The sequence below is a fragment of the Leptosomus discolor genome, chromosome 14 (assembly GCF_034619465.1).
Source record: "Leptosomus discolor isolate bLepDis1 chromosome 14, bLepDis1.hap2, whole genome shotgun sequence".
NCBI classification, from domain to species: domain Eukaryota; kingdom Metazoa; phylum Chordata; class Aves; order Leptosomiformes; family Leptosomidae; genus Leptosomus; species Leptosomus discolor.
The window spans coordinates 15,753,130-15,773,820 of NC_141404.1; the positions used below are offsets into that span (position 1 = coordinate 15,753,130).

General features: G+C 44.9%; 1 protein-coding gene across 4 annotated transcripts in view; it reads right to left on the reverse strand.

The window, feature by feature from the left end:
- Positions 1-3,518: 3,518 nt before the first annotated feature.
- Positions 3,519-20,691, reverse strand: part of CREBBP (CREB binding lysine acetyltransferase) — a 97,583-nt gene continuing 80,410 nt past the window's right edge. For all 4 annotated transcript variants that reach the window (XM_086473127.1, XM_086473128.1, XM_086473126.1 and 1 more), the window contains 9 exons: positions 20,617-20,684; positions 16,216-16,366; positions 15,229-15,375; positions 14,682-14,795; positions 14,017-14,182; positions 12,410-12,577; positions 8,967-9,128; positions 8,422-8,703; positions 3,519-6,741 (listed from right to left, as the gene is read on the reverse strand). In XM_086473127.1, the coding sequence (XP_086329253.1) occupies positions 4,576-6,741; positions 8,422-8,703; positions 8,967-9,128; positions 12,410-12,577; positions 14,017-14,182; positions 14,682-14,795; positions 15,229-15,375; positions 16,216-16,366; positions 20,617-20,684 (3,424 nt within the window). In that variant the 3' untranslated portion in view covers positions 3,519-4,575. The remainder of the gene's footprint in view (positions 6,742-8,421; positions 8,704-8,966; positions 9,129-12,409; positions 12,578-14,016; positions 14,183-14,681; positions 14,796-15,228; positions 15,376-16,215; positions 16,367-20,616; positions 20,685-20,691) is intronic.

A 20,691-nucleotide genomic window follows, 5' to 3' on the forward strand; every position in this document is an offset into this window, starting at 1 on the left:
CGGCGCCCTGCATCTCTCCCGGCTTTCCCCACGGAGGGGGCCGAGGGAAGCCCCCGCTGGGCTGGGAGCAGTCCCTGGGAAGCCCCCGCGTGCTGCACCTTGGCCAGGCTCCCCTGCTCAACTTGGGGCAAACAACTTACAATCTCATTTTTCCCGTTTCTCTGAAATCCCTTATCTCCTGGGGCTGCTGTGAGCATAGATAATCGAGACCTAAAGGGCTGAGGTACTGGAGAAAGGCTTTGGACGGGGTGGGGGTGAGAGAGGAAATAAACCTCCCCGGTGAGAGCCGAATCTGGGAACGCGTGCGAGAGCAGAGCCCGGCCTCAATGAGCACCACAGCCAAAAATAAAATACTGAGCAGGTCTCGTTTCAGCGAGCACTAACTGCTTCCAAACAGAGGAGATGAGGGCCCTCAGGAGGGAGCTGTGACCACCCACCGGACAGCTTTGTGATCCCCGCGCTCGGGGGAGCTCGCTGGGAAAGCTATGGGTGCAATTCACACGTGCTTGCAACTTATCTGTGGGACCGTACCGATCTGCGCGTTGTTTGGGAGGTTTGCATCTAAGAAACGCGAGCGTGCAGTGGGGCTTTGCGGTGCTGGATGTTACGGGTTAGGTGCAACAACCCAACGTGAGCCTTTGCATCGCTCCGGCACCCTTCCACCGGGCTGCATTTCCACCTGGAAGCAACCCCAGCCCCTCCTCGAGATTCCTTCTGCTGCGGCCAAAACCAAAACGACATCTGAGGCCGCTTCCGAGTGCTCCCCTCCTACTGCTGTGTTCAGCGCTACCTCCAGCTGACCCCGCAGCACTCCTGAGCATTGCTCTGCCACGACACCGTACCAGAGCTTTTACACCTGCTGTGAAACACCCGAGTCCTCCTCCTACCTCACCTTGCGCTGCGTCACCCTCCTGCCTTGGGTGCGCTGTGACCATGTAGCCATGAAGCGTGTTCCTGCAGGGAAGGCTTGGGGACGGCAGGGGATCTGCTACAGATCCTCCCCTCTGTCCAGGCTTGATTATCCGGTGGTTGGTGCCGACTGGCTTCAGTCGCTGCCCTGGCAGCACGCTGGGGGTGGCAGAGATCACCCCGCTCCCCGTTTTAACTTCCCGGCCGTGGAGAGAAGCGCAAGGAAGGGCAGGTTGTCCCCGCACAGCAACCTGCGTGCTCTGCCGTGCACCCCCACCTCCATAGTGGCTGTGAGATCTTCACTGCGCTGAAAACCACGGGCTGCCATTCGCTTTGGGAGGCACCTGGTGGGCACCCAGATCGCCTCGTGAGCCGCTCGCTGCTGGCACTCACTGCTGCACGCTGCCACCAGCTCGGAGGAACGTTACGCTGCTGCGGCTGTGGACACACACCGCTTGTGGCTTCCGACATGACTGACGGGGTGACTGTCCCCAGTTTTGGCACCTGCTGCACCCCCGGCAGGAGGGCTCCTCTTCCTCAGCCCACTGCTGCGGTCACAGCCTCACGCAGGTGAACCTCAGCTGGAGCAGCTGCAGCAGGAAACGTGCCCGCAGCCTGCTGCGGTAGCAGTGTTGGCAGAAGTCAGGACAGCCAGCAGCAGAGCACGGTGGACAGCCGAAGAAAAGGAGAGCTGAGAACCAAGTTGTTCAGGTTTAAGCACCTTCTTCCCCTCCAGAACTCGGTATGGGGGAAGGCCTTAGCCACGCCCGCTGGCGACAAGCACCCTGCACCGATCTCCAGTGTTCTTGCCTTACAAATTCTCATGTTTCTAGGATGCTGATCCTTATCACCAGTACCTCCCCCATCAAATCACAGGCAAGGACTTAAAAATCAGATGCCCATCCAGTCTTCAGACACGCTGAATGTCCCATCACCGCTCAAAGGAGACTGGAGTGAAACGCCCCCCGAGACTCCAGGGGCTGCACACCAAGCCCAGCCCCTCCTCGTGTTGGCTTCAGCTTTGCACTTCCCTCCTCTCCCTGGTAAAGCACCTGCTCTTTCCTAAAACAATTGCTCCAGGAAGCTGGGATGATCAGATCTAAATCTATCCCTTGCTCCGTGCTCTCAACATGCTCCAGGTTGTACTTAAAAGTAGCCCGTTATTTGCTTCCCATCAGGGTTTTCTCTGCTCTTCCCCAGGAATGGGAACCCCAGCGAGCCGCAGCCCGAGCGCCACACACCTCTCTGCTCCAGCCAGGACTCGGCTCATCCGAAGGCGGGAGCAGTGCCGACGTTTTTAAAGTGGATGCTACTTAAAGGTACGAGCGAGACTGAGCGCAGTGATCTTAACCTCGGGCGTCAGGCGTCGCTGATCCTAGCGGGCACCAGCCAAGGGGAACCATCCTTCAATCCAAGCAGTTTTACCAGCTTTTATTAGAAACACCAGCACATTTCAAGTTTCCTCTTTTTGATCACAAATATAGTATTTTTCCTCTTTTTAAGTACACAGCATGAGACACAGCATCAGGGCTTTCCATCTTTTTTTTTTTTTACAGCAATTTTTTTGGACAAGCTTTGGGTTAGCGTTCACTGACCTCACCCCAGCCCCAAATTTTGACATCTTGAATTGCTGAAGACAATTGCGTGGGCAGGTGAATCCAATGGTGGTGAAAAAGGTACAGTAGCTAAAAGTTTGCAAGAAGAGTTTAAGCAGACACCCTCTACAGTGAAGAGGACGGCAGTAGTGCCACGGTGCACTACGATTTCCACAGTACGGGGATAAAAGTCAAGATAAATCATTTGTTCTTCTCCCCCGTCCTCCCCCCTCCCTGCTCCTATAAAAACGTAAGGCTGGAGGAAGCGCTGAGTTCACGTGAAGAGCCACGTGTGCCCCTGCTCCGCGCCGGGCCGCCTCGCTGGGTTTGCTGCCGATCCCACGCCAGCCGCCCGCCATCGAGCAGCCTCGAGGTCCGAGTGACGGCGTTTTAGGCTAGTCGGGGTTTTGAGCTCACACCTACGCTGGGAAAGTTTCCCTGGAGTTTTTAACTCCAAGAAAGCAATTCGCTGGGGGGGAGGGGGGGGCAAGTATCCCGGGAAGGGGAGGGCATGGTGACAGGATATTAAAGGGAACATGTACATGATTTGTTATTTTTTATTCCACAGAAAACCCTCAAATCTAGACTCAGAGTTAACAGCAGAAAAATAGTGTTAAAGTCAATAGGTTCATATTTTACTGTAGACTAAATAAATTAGCCTAGAATTAACTCAATACTCTCTATTTTCCTTTCATTGGTGATCCTTCTCTAAATTAATGCAGTTTTTAAAAAGCAACGGCTATTAATAATTTATTCCAGTTAACCCTTACGGATGAACACCTGCAAATACCCCACGGCTGGGAACCACTCCCCTCTCCTCTCCCTCCCCAAAAAGGAAACAATCACTAAAGGGTGTTGTAAAACAGACATGCTACCTACAATACTCCATGGATCGTGCCGCTCCTACCGATGCCTCTGGCTGCTCTGTGTAATGAGTGAATATTCATAGCTATGTCTTACAAAGAACATGATCAAAAAATATATAAATAAATAAAAACCTTAAACATTCTTACATGGATTTTAAAGAACAGAATACATGTTAAAAACTTCAGTAATTTATATCAATTTTAAGCAATACTTTATATACAATGGAAAAAAGACATGCATAGTCCAAATACAATGTTGAAAACAGCATTTTCATAACAAAAAACCCAAACACTAAGGGTTAATACCATGTACATGAATTCAAGAAGGACCACCCTTTTTGTCTGTTGCACACAGTTTATTTAACAATATGATATTATAAGTAAGAAATGAGTTTTTGTTTTTCTTTTTTACCATTCTATACAGTGATTGAATCTTCTTGGATTTTCTTATTTATAGTAATTATAGCGCTTGCATGATTTACACTAGAATTGCTTTTCCTCATTTCAAGTTTCACACAGAAGAAAGAAAGAAAAGAATGCTTCTTCTCTATTCAAATCAGCACGGTCTAAGAGTGATCATCCCTATTTTCATCTAAAACCAGTTTTATCAGAGAAACAAAGCAACAATTTCTACATCTGCAAGACAAAGATTTTGGCATTGGCCAATGTGTGTTTGTGTGTGCAAGAGTCAATTCCTACCTTTCCAGGGGTAATACTTCAAATGTCTGCAGAGTTCACTATAGAAAAAAAAAAAAAAAAAAAATCTTCCCGCAACGTGTCAAAGTTACCGGGATACGCTATAATGTTGCATTATTTCAGGAAACAGTTTCTGAATATTATTTTTTCTTCTTTTAAACGCAAATGTTTAAAGTCTTGAAAATACAAATAAAAAATATGAATATAATGAACTTGTTTTCCCCATTAAAAAAAAAAGGTATGAGTCAACAGCAACAAAAAAATAAAAACCAAAAAAACCCACAAAAGAGACCAGATATTTTAACCGCCTGGCTTTAACAAAAAAATATATTCTTTGTATTGGTTTTTTTTTTTTTTTTTTACTTTTTATTTTAAACAGCAATTCATTCTTCCACGTGTAGGAAGCAGCAGTTCCATCTAGGATTCAAAACAACCCAGATGTCTGAATTTTCAGTACAAAATGTCCAAGAACACGAAAGGAAAAAACAAAAAGTGATGCTCCCATAATGCTACAAACCCTCCACAAATTTTTCTAATGTGTCACCGGTGGTGTCACCGACCAGAGACAATTCGTTAGACAACGCACTCCTGTTCGGGGTGTTTAGTTGTGGAAGCATTGCACTCTGTTCTGGGTTGCCCAAGTGTCCCTGATCCATGGAGCTAGCCATAGTGACTGCGAGTCCTGGGTGGGGGGAACCAGTCTGGGGAGAGACGTGGTGAGGTGACGGTTGGGGCTGTATCCTGGGTGACGGACTGGAATGTGGCGGCTGGGACTGGGGACGGGGAGACTGAACGGGTGCTGGGGACCGCACCTGGTTGCTGAGGGAGGTGGCGATCTGCTGGCCAGGGAGATGAGACGCCTGCGGTTGTCCTGAGAGCATGTGCTGCTGTGGGCTCATGGGGTTGGGCTGGCCGGGGGACCCTATCTGCTGTTTCATCTGCTGCTGCTGCAGGATCCGCTGCTGCAGGGCCTGCTGGATGTTGGGAGTGCCGTCCGCCCCCAGGCCGGGCTGGCCCATCTGGTTCAGCTGTCCCATCTGAGCCATCTGTCCCATGGAACCCCCCTGTATCGAGAGATGCTGCTGCATCCGCTGCTGCTGCATGGCTTGAGGGTACCCGCCCGGCCCTTGCGGCTGCTGGAACTGGTTGTGTCCCGCCATCCCTCCTGCCATGCCGGCCCCTCCTTGCTGCTGCTGCTGCTGCTGCTGCTGCAGTAACTGCCGCCTCAGGATCTCTCTGTACTGCGGGCTCATGTTCGCCATGCTGGGGTTGTGGCTGGGGTTCATGATGTTGATCGCCTGTCCCTGGGGATTCATGGCTCCTATCCCTTGCTGCTGGGGAGGAACGCTCGGTCTCTGCACTCCCGCTTGCATCGCGTTCATGTTCTGCAATCCCGCTTGAGCGTGCATGCCTGGCTGTTGCATGCCGGTCTGCGGCTGCTGCATCCCAGGCTGGGGCTGGATGCCTGCTTGCGGCTGCATCCCAGGCTGGTTCGCCACATATTTGGCCGTTCTTTGCTTTATAAAAGCTGCCATAAGTTGAGGGTTGGATTTAAGGATATTAAGAACCTGCTGTTGCTGCTGCGGAGAACTTGGCGATTTCAAGGTCCTCAGTAAGTCCTGAAGCGCATTCGGGGGGATGCTCCGCGGCGGCTGCTGCACGCCCGGCATCCTCGGCCCGGCCACGGCTTGCGGCGTCGCCATTGGCATAACCGGTCTCGCCATTCCTGGCTGCATGGGCTGCTGCTGCGGCATCGGGGGCGACTGCCACTGCCCAGGCTGCATGTTGGACATCACCGGGCCGCTTACAGGGCTGGGCCGGGGTACATTCATGCTGACTTGCTGCATCTGGTTCACTGAACCCACCGTCGGGTTTACTAGTCCTGGGCGACCAGGAGGCAAACCATTGTTAATGTTGTTGACCCTGTAGAGCTGCTGCTGCTGCTGGGCAGCTTCTCTCTCGATCTGCCTAGCCGCTTCCACAGCGGCCGGCGGAGGCTGAGCCGGAGGCGGAGGTGCGGAAACCGGGTTTGCGGGTTTTCCTGCCGAAACAGTAGTAGGGGGCTGAGTTCTCGACACACTGGGAAAGCCGGCCGGTGACATACTTACAGGGGAAGGCTGGGGCTGGGGAGGAGGCTGCGGTGTTTGCGGTGTACTTGGCTGCTGCGTAGGGGTACCAGGCGTTGCTGAGGTAGGAGAAGGCAAACTTTGCTGAGGCACGTTTCGGGTGTTCATGGTAGCCATCCTTCTGCGCATGAGCTGGGCCTGCTGCAGGCGGTGCTGGATCTGCTGCTGTCGAAGTTTGTGTTTGATATTGAGACAGAATGGCACAGGGCATTTGTTCTCTTGGCAGTGTTTGGCATGGTAGCAGCAAAGAGCGATGAGCTGTTTGCACACCGGACAGCCACCGTTGGTCTTGCGCTTGCAGCCCTTGGTGTGCTGGACAACCCGTTTCATCTTCTGGCAGGATGGCAACGAGCAGTTTGCATTGCGGCACTGACAGGCGTGGACAAGGGACTGAATGCAGCGCTGGATGCTCAGTCGTCGCGACTCCTGGGGGCTCTTGGACTGTTGCTCTCCTTGGCTGTTGCTCTCATCATCCAGACCCAGGCCCCACTTCACCATCTTGTGGTCATGGCTCTTAGTGTTGTAGCAGTTAATGCAGAGGTCGTAGTCCTGAAAGCAAAGAAAATCCACATTCAGTTGGCTGCAGAGCACTAACCACGGCAGCAGAAGAGCAGATGAGTAAGAGTGGTGTGAGGGGAGCAACACCAGCCTGGTGCAGAAGCCCATGCTGGGTTTCAGCGGGCACAACCCACGGAACAGACGCAGGACAACAGCCACGCGCTGTGAACAGCTCCCAGTTTGGATTTACACCTGGTACACCAAGGCAGAGAAGCGGCCACGGAGCCTACAGAGGCAGCAGGAGCGGACCTTGGGCAGAGAGTGCTGGGCAGCCAAGGGCAGAGGCCACGGCAGCTGCCTCAGCAAAGTGAGCCTGCAATCCAAGTCCTGACTACGGTGGGTAACGACACGAACAGGGGCTGTCATTGTGCCTTCATTTTATTACAAGAAAGAGTCTTGCAGGAATTGTTTGTGTTTTGTTTTTTCCTCCGCTTTTCATTACAGAATTATTTACTTTTCTGGGATGTGTACTGGGGTACCTAGGTAACAAAGGCCAAAACCTCCAAATAGTAAGACAAACGTACTGTCACTGCCTAAGAAGTAGGGCTGGGCTCTCCGTTTAGCTATTCTTAGTGTAATTACTGACTAATAATTACTACCCCGAAATATGTATTTTTTTAAATCTCTAAAACAACCCTCAGATCAAGTGCAAGGTTCATGCAAGACAAACACTTACCTGAAAACCTGTCCCCATGTTTTCACTGCCCTGTCTTTTTTTTGCTGGAGGAAGGGCACTCCCTTACAGAGAAGTACCCAGAAGAAACCTAAAGGCCATACTTCCTTCCACCACTGAATTGCCCTAGTGCGTACGATCCATTTCCTGCGGTCCTGCCTCAAGAAGCCCTGTTCAATGCTTTCCTCAGAGGGATTAATTAGGACTCTTCCACCACAAACCTGGCAGTAACTTGCAGTGTAAAAACTAGGCTGCACTTTCTCAAATTTTTTTTTTTTTGGTTCAGCTACAGGCAGAGGTCATCATGAGCCCTCTAGAGGCCACCTTCTCCTCAAGTCCACAAGCATAACTCCACGTGTAATCGCTCTCTAACATAGGTTCAGCAGAAGTCACCTCTGCTGTGAAAGGACTAGTCATTAAAAGCATCGAGCCAGGTTAGGAAGCAATTACTCTGATCTGAAGGGCAGATAACCACTAACGCTGGGCCGAAGAGACGACGATGAAGAGTTGGGGCAGCCTGGACACGTGCCTGTCCGCACTCCTTACACCACAGAGCACCATGTGTAAAGCAGAACGGACGCTACCTTGCAGGAAGGTACGCTCAATTCTCTCGGGGACATCCATTTAGTGTGGATGAGCTACTGCCCTGCTGATTCAGACTCGTTTGATGCAGCCACACCCTACCACCCAGTCCTAAAGTTCTTTAAAATTAAGTTAAACACTTGTCTATGCAGAGGAGCCCCAGTGGCATAAACGACACAGCAGCAGCCACTCCAGAGAGCTGGTGTTTTCTGTGTTGAGAAAGTAAAGACACTTACTCCAGAAGAAGAGGTACCTCCCTGTGGTGGTCACCTTCCTTGAAGGCTTACCAGCCCTTTTATCAGGATAGGCTTAATTTGGAAGAACTTTGGGCAATATCCAAAAAACCAACCCCAAAACCCAAAAAAGCTTGGCTGTAGGGCAAGAGAGCGCAGCAGTCTCTGGTGATATACACCTACCTCACAGACAGTGCAATGCCACCTTGTTTCCACGTGATGTTTGCACTCATTGCACGTATAGACAAAGCGATCCTGCCCTTGAGTGTGCAGTTCTACCAGCATGCAGAGCGTGGACCACTTGGATCGGCGTAGCGAGGAGAACTCCCAGTGCTTATCTCTGGCTAAGGTGAGGAAGGCATCTCGCCCGTCCATCAAATCACAGCTAAGTAATGGATCAGGGTCCACAATGGGAGGCAGAGTGTTAATTACAGGCCCAGCATGTAAATGAATCACAAAAAAGACCTGCAGACAAACGGGGAAAAAAATCAAGGAGGTTAGAGAACCTTGCAGGAAGAAGCTCGTGTTCTCTTGCAGTAACGGTATGCTACAAACGTTATCTAATTAACTCAGTTTAGGCTAATCTCTTCCAACGCATTGTTATACAACAGAAGAAATTCCAGTGCAATCACAAGCTTTACTCCTCCTGATTTTGCAGTTCTGAATACCATCATGCCTGGTTTTATCAGAATAAAATCTTCCCTTTACGCAGCCTATTTCGACAGTACCTCTTTATGCTTCTCCATAGTGGCATACAGTTTCTGAGACAGATCATTGGACACATTTGGCATGCTGGGTTTCTTCTTGTTAGCTCTGCTGATGCTACTCTTATTCTTGTTGGTTTTTTTGTTGTTCTTTTTCTTGGCGTTTTTGCTGTCGCCCTGGCTTCCCTGCAATAAACGCACAGGAAAGATGTTAGGCTTTAGAGAGCTCTCTCCCATTCAGTGTAGCTGTAAGCGAAACGCTTCTGCTGTCAGTAACACAACTTTGTTCCAATGCCTACAAATCGGCCGTGCTGTGTTAAATATATCCTATCTTCCAGGAAAAATCAAAAGCCAAACTGGCAGGCAAACAAATTCAAACACTGTTTAAAAATAGATTTTTAAAGTATACATATACCTTAAAGAATTCCTGTCTTACACTCAGTTTTTTCCTTCTCAAACACTGTACTTCAGCTTCCGCCACTTGCTTTACACGATCTTACAGATATTTGATGATTAAATGAGTTACAAATAAAATGGACTTAAAAAATTTCCAGAAGGGCAGCATTTTGCTTTGTTGGGCATTTGGGGTTTCACATGCTTGCTTGAGCTCTGACTTAATGGTTGGTTGCTTTTGCTGGACAAGTCTAGAGCTAGTACACAGCGAAGGACATTCAAGATTTGAAACTAACAAAATAAAAAGACCAGCAGACAAACAGGGCAAAAACCAAAAATCAAGGAGGTTAGATAATCCTGCAGGAAAAAGCTCATGTTCTCTTGCAGTAACGGTATGCCACCGATGTCGTTCTTCATCCTGAAGACTTACGGCCGCATATGCAACTGCAGAAAAAAAAAAAATCCCCAGAACGTTCACTTGTGTCTAAGTGACAACAACATAGACCACTGTGACCATACACTGAATACTAGATGTAAGCAAAGAGAGTAAAAAATAGCAGATGATGCTATTTAGATGACCTGTGAAAACAGAAATAACTTTTAGACTTCTCATGTCCTTGAAAAATAAAAACCCAAGCCCTCAGCAGGGAGCTCACCACTCAGTAAAAATCCCCTCTCCGACTGCTAGAATGTCTGTTATTGTAATATTAAAAATAAGCTACTGAAAGAATCTGATATACACACACACACACGCAAGAAAGTTTCATGAACACCAGGTATAAGCAAACACAGGGTTTCTCCGCAAGCGTGTGTATTCCACAAAACCAGAAGCATCCCAACTGAAGAAAGCAATTCTACGTACAGACTGTTGCCATCCTTCCACTCCACTCATCAGGCTCAGGGAGGAATTCCCTGTCCAATTTCAGTTTTTCTGTAACTAATTTTATTGACTTTTTGACCAAACCTGTTTGGAAATTAAAATGATACTATTTTATGGGAAACCAGAACTCTAAGTGATTTGAAGGTATTCAGAAATCAGCTATTGTAGGTTTCCACCTTGACTTCTTTTCCCCAAAATCTTCTGCCACCCTGATGGAATCAGGGCATGTCCTCCTTAGCCTGTGCATTCTACAGCATCAACATAGACTGTAAAATTTAACACCAAAAGGAAGATCAGATTGAAACTTAGCTAAGAGCATAAGTCTAAGTTTTCTTTCTACTCCACCTTTAGCACGTTTCTGTTTGCACAAAGCTATTCCAGAATGTTTTAAGAAGCCGTAAGATGGTTTTTGTACTACTCCATTTCGACAGCAGGTAACCTATCGAGCCAGGTTTGCCAGAGCCGCCACCAGCATCGTTACTCAATGAGCCTTGTCCCTTCAGAATCTTTTTCAAGCGCTTCAGAATATCTACCAGCTCTTTAGACTCTCTTTAACTATACTCACAGCACATGTTGACTTTTAAGAAGCTTCTTCTCCACTCTGTGGAGTTTAGGACTAAGAATTTGAGAAGACTGACAGATTTGTATCATCTCAATACAAGGCAAATTGCAAAGATTCATCAAGTGCTTCTACCCATGGAGATCCCCATTGCTGGGCATAGTTTCCTCCATAAAGTGACACAAGTTTAGGTGACGGCACTGGAGAAGTTCTCATGCTTTCGATTTTACTCCTCCTTCTAAGCCAAGTGGCAAAGACCACGCTGTTACCTTTTTCATTGCACTCTTGGATGCCACCGTCAGCAATCTAGAGGCAGGTTTTGTTCCCCTGCTACCCCAAGCAACATCAGTGGCATTAAGTGGGAACAGAAGGTTGTTAACAGTCAAGGCTGCCCCTTCTCACTTCAGGCAGACAGTTTGTACGCGTTTCACAGTCAGCTGTGCTGGGCTTTTAACACACCTTTCTCCCCTCCCCCTTAGACACAGAGGTTTACATGGGCATTTTCACTGGAAGGGCATGCTAGGGTTTATTGAAAGTGGTACCGTTAGCAAAGGGACTGCAATTTAAATCCCAGGCCTTGTCTTTCTGTTACTTTTATACTGCTATGTTTGTTGAAATATTTCAATAAGAAAAGTTACATTCAGAAGGAGTAAGGTGAAAACTATTAACTTTATGGTTCCATAAAAAAACATAGCAACAAACCGTATTAGCTTTGAAGGAGCTGCAAAGGTTTAATAGAAGGAACTTTCTGACATAATGAAGTTGATGGATTAAGGTCTATCACTCCACATCAATCACACGTAATACAGGCTGTAGGCAAATTGTCACGGCATCTAAGCTGAATGCAGTTTTTCTCCAGTTAAAGCTTTTGGTTCCACCTCAATCTGCCAGACTTCAGATTTTCTTACTATATTTATTTTCAAAAAACCTTGCTGCAAGCCACAAGTAAAAGGGACAGTACAAAAGCGCTAAGACCATTTGGTTATAGATACAATCAAGACAGAAGTAAAAATGAATAATGAAATTCTGGCCAGGACCCCAAAAAGCTAAGTTGTCGGGTTTTTTGTTTGGTTGGTTTTTATACACAAGGAGAGAACGCTGGTGAAGGAACACCACCATCAGGATCAACGTTTCACATCAATGCAAACCTGGGAACAAATACTTTTAAAGTTCAGGCCCCTACTGTTACAGACGACTACAAGTACCTTTGCTTAAACAATAGCAAAACTTAATTCAGCTTTGAAAAATACAGCATCTTTCAAAATGCAAATACTGAAGATGATTTGCAAAGGTGTGAACCAGAAGCTCAGGCAAATGACTGCAAGCAAACGTAGCAGTCATGATGGGATCCAAAAGTAGCTTAGCACATTTCTCTGAGAACAGAGATGCTGAACTGACATAACTGACTTCTGATTCTGTTAAAAAAAACCCCCAAACATCACAAAGCCCCAGCCATCATTTTTGTTATCCAGAAGAAAACCAGAAATGCAGTTACAGGGAGGGCTGATTGGACGTCTGATGCGAACGACCTTCTTTTCTATCTTACTGAAATGTGACTTCTCTAATTGAACTCTCTAAGTGCTAACTGTCAGCTTTGTGAGCTAGAAGCAAGTACAGCACACAAAGTTAACTCACCTCTGTTGTTTCACTAGCTGCAGTACTTTCTTCCTTTTTCCTTTCCTCCTCCTCCTGCTCCAACTCCTTAATGCTTTCTTCCAGCACATTGGGCCAGAAATCACCTTCAAAGTAAGGCAGCTCCTTGGCACTTGTCAGCCTGTCCTCAGTCGCTTGTTTGAAGATGTCCTGTTAAACGTGTCACACAATACCAAGAATAAATAAATGAAGACCACTTGGGAGAGAGAGAACCAGGGACATGCTCCAGTGCTACGCTGATCAGCTGGGCCTCGCTTCCAGCCCGTGGCCCACTCCTGGCAGGTCTCCTTTTCTGGCTGCAGCTCACACACTGGCTTGGCAATACTGCTGTCAGCCCATTCCCCGTCATCTCAGGAAGAGAGCTGCTGAGGCTCTCCTGAACCCTCACCACACAACTGGTTCCTGACATGGTGGGAGAGACTGAGAAACCCCTTGGAACACGCAGCAAACCCCTCCCTGGTAACCACACCAACCGCAGGTGAAGCGCTCACAACTCAGCTTTTCCCACGCTGCTCCCGGACAAGAGCAGGAACTGTTCTAGGGCCAGCACGTGCATCTCTAGTGCCCAGCCCTCTCCCTGACAAGTCTGAACGCGGGTAAGCACTTCAGTGCACGTGTCTGGGCTGTGCATCACTGGTGCAACGTCCCTGGTAACTCCAGGAGGAGTCGCTGAAAGCACCGGCCAACCGTTCCACACAGCAATACTCCAGTCTGGCTGTGGCAGGGGGACTCTACACTCTACTCCCTGCTGGCTGAAGCTCTGGACCACCCGGCCAGAAAGACTGCGGACCTCTGAGAGGAACAGGTATTCTGAAAAGGACAGGTACTTCAAACGGTTGTTCTGGAGCTGCCTTTTTTCCAGTGCCTTGCCTTCAAGAAGCACGTACAAGACCAGCCAATTTTCTTCTTCGGATTCATTTCAAGACGACCTTATTAGGAGAGACACAGATTTTCTAGCTCTTTGCTACGCCAGATCAGATGACAAGGCTTGCTATACGCTGTTCTATTCCACACGTTTAGTAACTGTCACTTGCAATCAAAACACCAATTTTTTCCAGCGCTGTCACTACCATTAAGAAATTCTTGTGGATTTTAGCATGTAAGGAGTGGCAAATGCTGCCTTTGCCATCTTTAACTTATTTCCTTGGGTACATGTGTGATATTCTCCAATTACAAAAATAATCCTTTTTCTCTTCAAGTGAAGAAGCTGGTTTATAAACAGTTTTTTTGATTTCACATTAGTGGGGTCAAATTAGTATTCTAGCTAATCCTTCAGGGTCACCCACCAGAAGCAAACAACTTCTATAAACCTTAACCAGCTACATACGTCCTTGCCTAGAAGACTGCAGTGAAAGACGAGTATGCAAAGGCAGGCTCCTGCACACTTGTCTTAATGCAGAAACCAAACCTAAGGAATTTTCAGTCTGAAAGGCAGAACCTCCAGAAAAATCTAAGAAAATGAAGGTACCAGGCTGAGACTAAAAATCCTTGTACAACACTACCGTGGTTTCATGCGTTACGAAACAATATAAGCCACCTTCAAATGAAAAGCCCATAAAAATTAGTTCAGGAAGTAAACAGTAGCAAACCTTGTAGTCATGAATGATTCTCTCAGCAAACGCCTTGTCCAGCATCTTCTTATACCATTCTTGCAAGCGTTTGGGTTTGGGTATTTTCTGATCAGGTGGATGGCAATGGAAAATATAGTCATCTCCTTCACTTGGGGGACAGGCCCAGATGTGTCCTGTCACATACCTGCATTTCACACACAAGAAAAAAACCAAACTTAATCATTTTGATCTTAATTAAGATCATTAAGATCTTATCATTAAGATCTCCCATCTTAAAATTAACCCAGACAAACTGAGACAGAAATTGAGACCTCTAGATGTTTTTTTTTTTTTTCTTCTTTTCTTTTTTCTTTGTAACAAAGATGCTGAGGCAACAACCTCTTATTTATACAAGAGACGAGAAAAGGTCTGGGATGTAATAATGAAGCTTAAACACCAAGTGAATCTCTGATAAAAAGAATGATATGCTCAGTTTAAGAATCCTAACATAGAAAAACCACCTTAGTGACAACAATCTGTATTTCTCTCTCCACTAGAATAGAGGCATGTGTTCAACATACTTCAGACAGGGCAGAAGGAAAGAGAGACTACCCCAAGTGAAAAGCTACTTGGCATCCTGGATTAAAAAAAAAAAAAAAAAAGCTAAGCAAAAAGATTTCTTTCTTTACAAAGATCTCACTCACCCAAGTTTCTTCACGTACTCCAAATATCCAATGAGGATTTCATGATAAACTGCAGTTCGGAGACAACGGGGGCGGAAGAAATGAATACTATCTAGATACGATATGTACACACGCCTGGAGTAATGAGAGAACGACAGAAAATCACGTATAGCTGAACATCTGGTTTGTCTACTGAGAACTGACTTTTATACTAGATACATGCACAGCCATACCGAACAAAGAAAAATTAACGGTGGCATTATTTTAACGCATATTTAAGCATCTTAACATGGCACAAACAGTTCCCAAAAAGCAAAAGATGGGCAGCATTTTTTTTAGACAGCAAGACTATACATCAAGAGGCAAAATTAAATACAGAATACACAAAATTGTAACACTTTTGTTCTGGTTTTCCCCTTCAAAGTCACCTGCAGTCACACAGTAGGACTTATTTGTGCCACAGAATTGGAATACATCTCCTAATCTTCTGTATTTGAGAGTAAATGCACAGAGAACATCTTGCTACAGTCACTGGACATGCACCACCAGTACAGAAAGGAAAGAGTACCTTGTATTTGGAGGGGGGCAATCCGAGCCATACTCCTGTACATGCATGCCGAAGAAGCACACATCTACTCCATCGATCTCCTCAAATGCAAACAGAGCTTTGGTACGGTAAGGGAAAGATTCTGACATCTCACCAGAATCCACAAATCTGAAGGAAAGGAGGGTAGGAAGGAACAGGGGGGGAAAAAAAACAAACCACACAACAAAAAGCCAATTATTAAACCAGTGTCCTACCAGAAGGAGGAAATTCTTTTCAACCTTATTTTTACCTTGTTAGAAACACTTATGCAGAAGGTAAACAGGGTCAGATCAGAGCTGTATAAAACCAGGGAATCGTGTTACTGTAAGACTCAGGAAAGACAGTTTCCATATAGTTAACGTACGATGCAGGGCACGCATCGTATAGGCAGGCACCGAGTACAAGAGCATCCCCAGGAACTGCAAGCTTTTAAATATGTTGCAGAGCAGATGATCTGATGCATGACAATGAAGTGATGTCACGTAAACACTGTCTTTATGAATTAAAGCCAAAATACTTCATAGAATAAACCTTTTAAGCTTTTCATTTATGATGAAGGGACTTAGAAATAACTTTTGAAAGCTAAAGTATTTATAAAAACACAACAAAATGAAGGAACAGTAAGGAACAGAATCTCAGCAACTGTTCCAAACTAAACTATCAATTCTGCAAGGCAGACTAAAATGTGGTCAGACTCTCTCTCAAGGTTTAGTAATACAAAGTCATAGTAGTATAACCAAAACCAGGACGTCCCCGTAACCCCTCCAAACAGTCAAGATACAACTGCCACCTCCTTCGAGTTAATTTACTGTTTACCGCCTCTTGTATCTTTCATAATTTTTCTCATGCCTAAATTGCAAAAACGTGCAAAGGGATTATGGTGCAAACTGACACGGTTTTGCAATATTTATGCAGGGAGACTAAAAAAACCCCACCAAGATTGCATTTATTGTAATTAATAGAACTAACCTGGATTTCATTCCTGGTTTAACTTCTACTGTCTTATCTGAACTTGCTACTACTCTGACAAAGACCTCTCCAGCTTCAGGATGATTCTGTCGCCGCAAAAATTTGTTAACTCTGTCTTCTAAGTGGTTTCCTAAACGCGTAGTCTGCAGCCCTAGAAATGAAGGGGGAGAACACGACAATGGAAACGTTAATACTGGAGAAATGGCTGTGAAGTTCAAGGTGTTACCATGCTTGTATGGTCCTTCATCTTGCTTCTCTGTATCGAAGTAGGCTTTTTTTCCCCTCTTTGTTTTACCTCCATATGAAAATTTGATGTTTTTATTTACGCAGTGAAAATTAAAAAAGCAAGACCATCCATGTTTCTAACCAAGCCTTAAGTGCTTCATACCCTGTTGTGGAAGCTAAAACCACTATTGTGGGAAAATTATTTAGCAAGTGAACTAACAAAGGAGGCTTTACATAGCATTTTTAAATTTGCAGGCTTATTTTATGAACACTGCAAATGTTTTCTCCTAACAAAACCACTATCTGGCTGTTTGACAGAGATTACATCACTTTATAGATCTGGCTCAATGCCACACCTTTTCAAGCAAAGCAAAGCAAATCAACAGAAATGAAAAGCCTTTTGACTTCAGTGGAGATTTCATTTCTTTTTCTTTTCTTTTCAAGAGAGCTTTTAGATTGAACAGTTACAGTAATCTGCACATAAAGCTCAAATAGTTCTTGCACAGCGATAGAGGTCTTTAGAAGTTCAAGTCCACATATTGTCCAGATCCCCCCTCTCTGTCTTTACATTTACAATTAGCTTTTATGGGGATAGCTGGATTTGCAGTATTACAGGATGTAGGGTTTTCAAGTAAATCCACAACAAGTTACAGAAATTAAGACGAAGATTTTGGTTTAAATTAAGAAAACAGAAGTAGCAGCCTGTTTTCACCTAAAGATTTATGACTATTTGTCTTACCCTGCTGTACTTATTCTACCAACTAGTATTTCTACTTCATTTTTACGGTCAATCTGCTATCTTCTCCAAAGTGATGGTACAATGTACAGATGTTCGCTATACTAAAATGCATTTAACTTTCAGCTCTCCATTGCTTCATTTTTCAGTTGTTATTTGGCTACTGACACAAGGCTGTTGGTTCTTCTTCCTTACTACTGAGCCTGTATATGGAATGCTGCAGTGAAATACCGATGCTAAAAATTATTTTAGGCGCCAATACTGTGGAAAAAAGCCACATACATTCAAAGGAAGATCTCACTTTAAGGGACTTATATACTTAAAATTTTATTTTACAATTGGTTTATAGAAATTGCCAAACACAGCAATCTTACTTTACATCTTTTGGTTTGTCCCCTTGTCCAGTGAGATTCCATGGTTATGACCAGTACAACACAGTCTAAATATCATTTACCTGGGAGCTAATAACTAAATTTAAAGGCAGGTTAAAGTAAAAATACACTGTGCTCTTTACTGATTCCAATACACTGGCCTTTCCGTGTTTCCCAGCCCAATACAATATATTGGGCTTTACATACATACTAGAAGGGGACTGATTTGAAAGGAAATTCAAGGAACTTTCTTTAAAATTCAGAAATACTTTCTGAAGAAGTTATCCTGTTTTGCTGATTTCTCCAAAGACAGAGGAAAAAAAGAAACGGTTCCATTTCAGCTAACGAGTTGGTACATTTTTAGGAAGCCATTTTGTTTAACTCTACTGTCTCGTTGTGTTTTCATTTTATCATCCTTCCAACGCTAAGCAACCAAATGATATCTGCTTCCTTCCTTATGCTGCAATGCATTAAGACTTGAAAAACAAACAAACAAACAGACCAGATAAGAAGATAAAAGAAACAGGCAGCATTAACAACACATGCACTGTAAGGAAAGGCTCTAAAAGCATGTTTTGATATATCAGAACATGCAAATTCTTTTAGAATGCCACCGGATTTTGGTTCTTGGACACCTCTGACACATGTACTTCTAATAAAATCAGAGAATCACAGAATGGTTTGGGTCAGAAGGGACCTTAAAGATCATCCAGTTCCCATGGCCATGGGCAGGGACACCCCCCACCAGACCAGGTTGCTCCCAGCCCCATCCAGCCTGGCCTTGAGCACTGCCAGGGAGGGGCAGCCACAACTTAAAATAATAATAAAAAAAGCTCAGGTCTCAATGAAAACTGCAGTGCAGACTTGAAAAAAGGCATTCAAGCCGGTAACAACACAGAAGGCTTTCAGGCTGCCGGAGTACAGCAGTTTTGTTGCAGTAGCGATGGCCAGACATTTGTAACTGGATGAGTAATTGGACAGATAGGAAGAAAGTCAGACTTCTGGCTTACTGTGACTCTGTCAGGAAACTACTTTGGATGACTTATTTGTCAGGATATCTTTTGTCTTTGAACATCTCTTCATTAACTACTGGTTAAGTAATATTTGTAGATCATCTTAGCAAGAAAACCACTTCAGAAGTCACGGATTTCACAGCATAATCCAGCTGTACACTGGTTTATAGGTTATATTTGGCATGCTATCAGTCAGCTTTACGCAACTTACTTGCGATGTGGTTAAGCAATTTTACTTAATATACATTAGGAATATGAATGTTACAGTAACAGCTGGGCAATAGCTTGCAGCTGAGGGAAATGCTACCTTGACTATTAGCAGTTGTGCCTGCCTGCTTGAGAGAGCATAGAAATACTGATGGCAATTAAGTAAGTAAAGGTTTTTATGGGGAGGGAGGGGGAGAGGAGACGAAACATGTTAAGTTTCAAACTTTCATTGCTCATGTTTGGTTTTAGGACAGTAGTAAGACCAAGGCTTTGCTGATAGCAGCAGGTTTTCCTTCCCTGCTCTTGTGTTTCCACTAGAGCACTGTTAAAGAAAACTGATCTCAGGAGCTGAGCCCACCAGTGGATTACAGCTGGCAGCAGGACCCAAATCATCATGGGAAAAAGGAAATAAGATAGACAAACAACAGGGAAAGGAGAAGGAAAAGGACATCAAGGGAAAGGAAAAAGCACCATTATTTCCCTGTCCAGACCCCCAAAGAATGGAACAGTTACCCTGAACTAAACAGCTGGTTACTCAAACTTTAAGCAACGTCACAGAACAACTGCAGACATCCAAGGAATCACATACTTACTTCAGCTAATTTACATCAATATATGCTGTGAAGTCAGCATATAACAGAAGAGACATCTATTTAAAATGCTTACCTAAAACTACATTTTTAGTTCATCATTTTATTAATGTTCTCTAACAATCTTAATCTGTCTTTAATGAGACTAATTTTAATCTCTTTAACAATACTATCTTGCATGCATCGGGTCAATCCAGAGACCGTTTTGATCACTGTAACCTAGTAAGTCTCATACAGCATTATAACTTCCAAATTATCCCCCTTCAAATCTCTTATTATGCAATCAACCACACACGAAGTTACCAAGAAGTTACACTTAATGCCAAACCACTCGTTATTACCATTTGGAAGATTCACGCTCGCAAAGTCACAGCATAACAAGGTAATGCCCAGAACTTCCAAGGACCAAAGAAGAACAAGGGAGGAATCAAGTGTACCTGCCAGTTCTAGCTGTTCAAGTGTCTGAATCGCCCTCTTGGTTTCTACACTGGTTTTCTACTTTATGCCACTGACACTGCATTCCCAATGCTAGCCTCTACTCTTCCCCCCAAACACGTATGAGTACAAGTTACCAAACTATGTTCTCTGATGTTCCATGCATACAAAGAACATCTGTGTGAGGATTACTAAGGAGACTGAGACAACTTGACCTGGCAGCTTTTGGTGCTCTTTAGTGCACATTTCAGGAAGACTATGACAATGCTTACTTCCAAGAAAATCTAGACACGTAGTACAATTGGTTACTTATTCCAGTGGACAGTTCTTATACCACAGTCCACTCCAGAAGCAAGAAAAGCTCTTCAAATACACTAGTACTTAGCAGTACCACCGTATACCTGAAAAGCAGTACAACTTGTTACTACATGTTATTTGAAGGGCACAGAGGTGACAGTCATTTACTACAGTTTCAACACTACATGGAAACATGTCTAAATATAGTCAGTAAAGTGCACACAGCCTTATGTTTCTCCTCTTCTGTCTCCCTCTCCTTTTCTTGTTTGAATCTTAGAAAAAATAAGAACATAGATGCCAAATACCTCAAGCAGCATTAAGACTGACCACAAACACATGAAGAGCAGGTCCTTAAAATGTTGATTAAAATTCTGACAGCTCCTAAAGCCTTGCGCTATGCTACTCCCCATTTTGCAAATATTCCTGTACTGTCTATCATGACAACCAAAAGTCTCAATCAAAAAAGCTATTAGGGGTGGCAGGGAGAAGATTAAACTTGAAGATAAAACCAGAAATATCAAACTCACTTTTAGCACTGAATTTGTTTTCTTTCCGTGTTCTACCAGTTTTCTTCAGACAATTATCACAGACAAACCTATTAA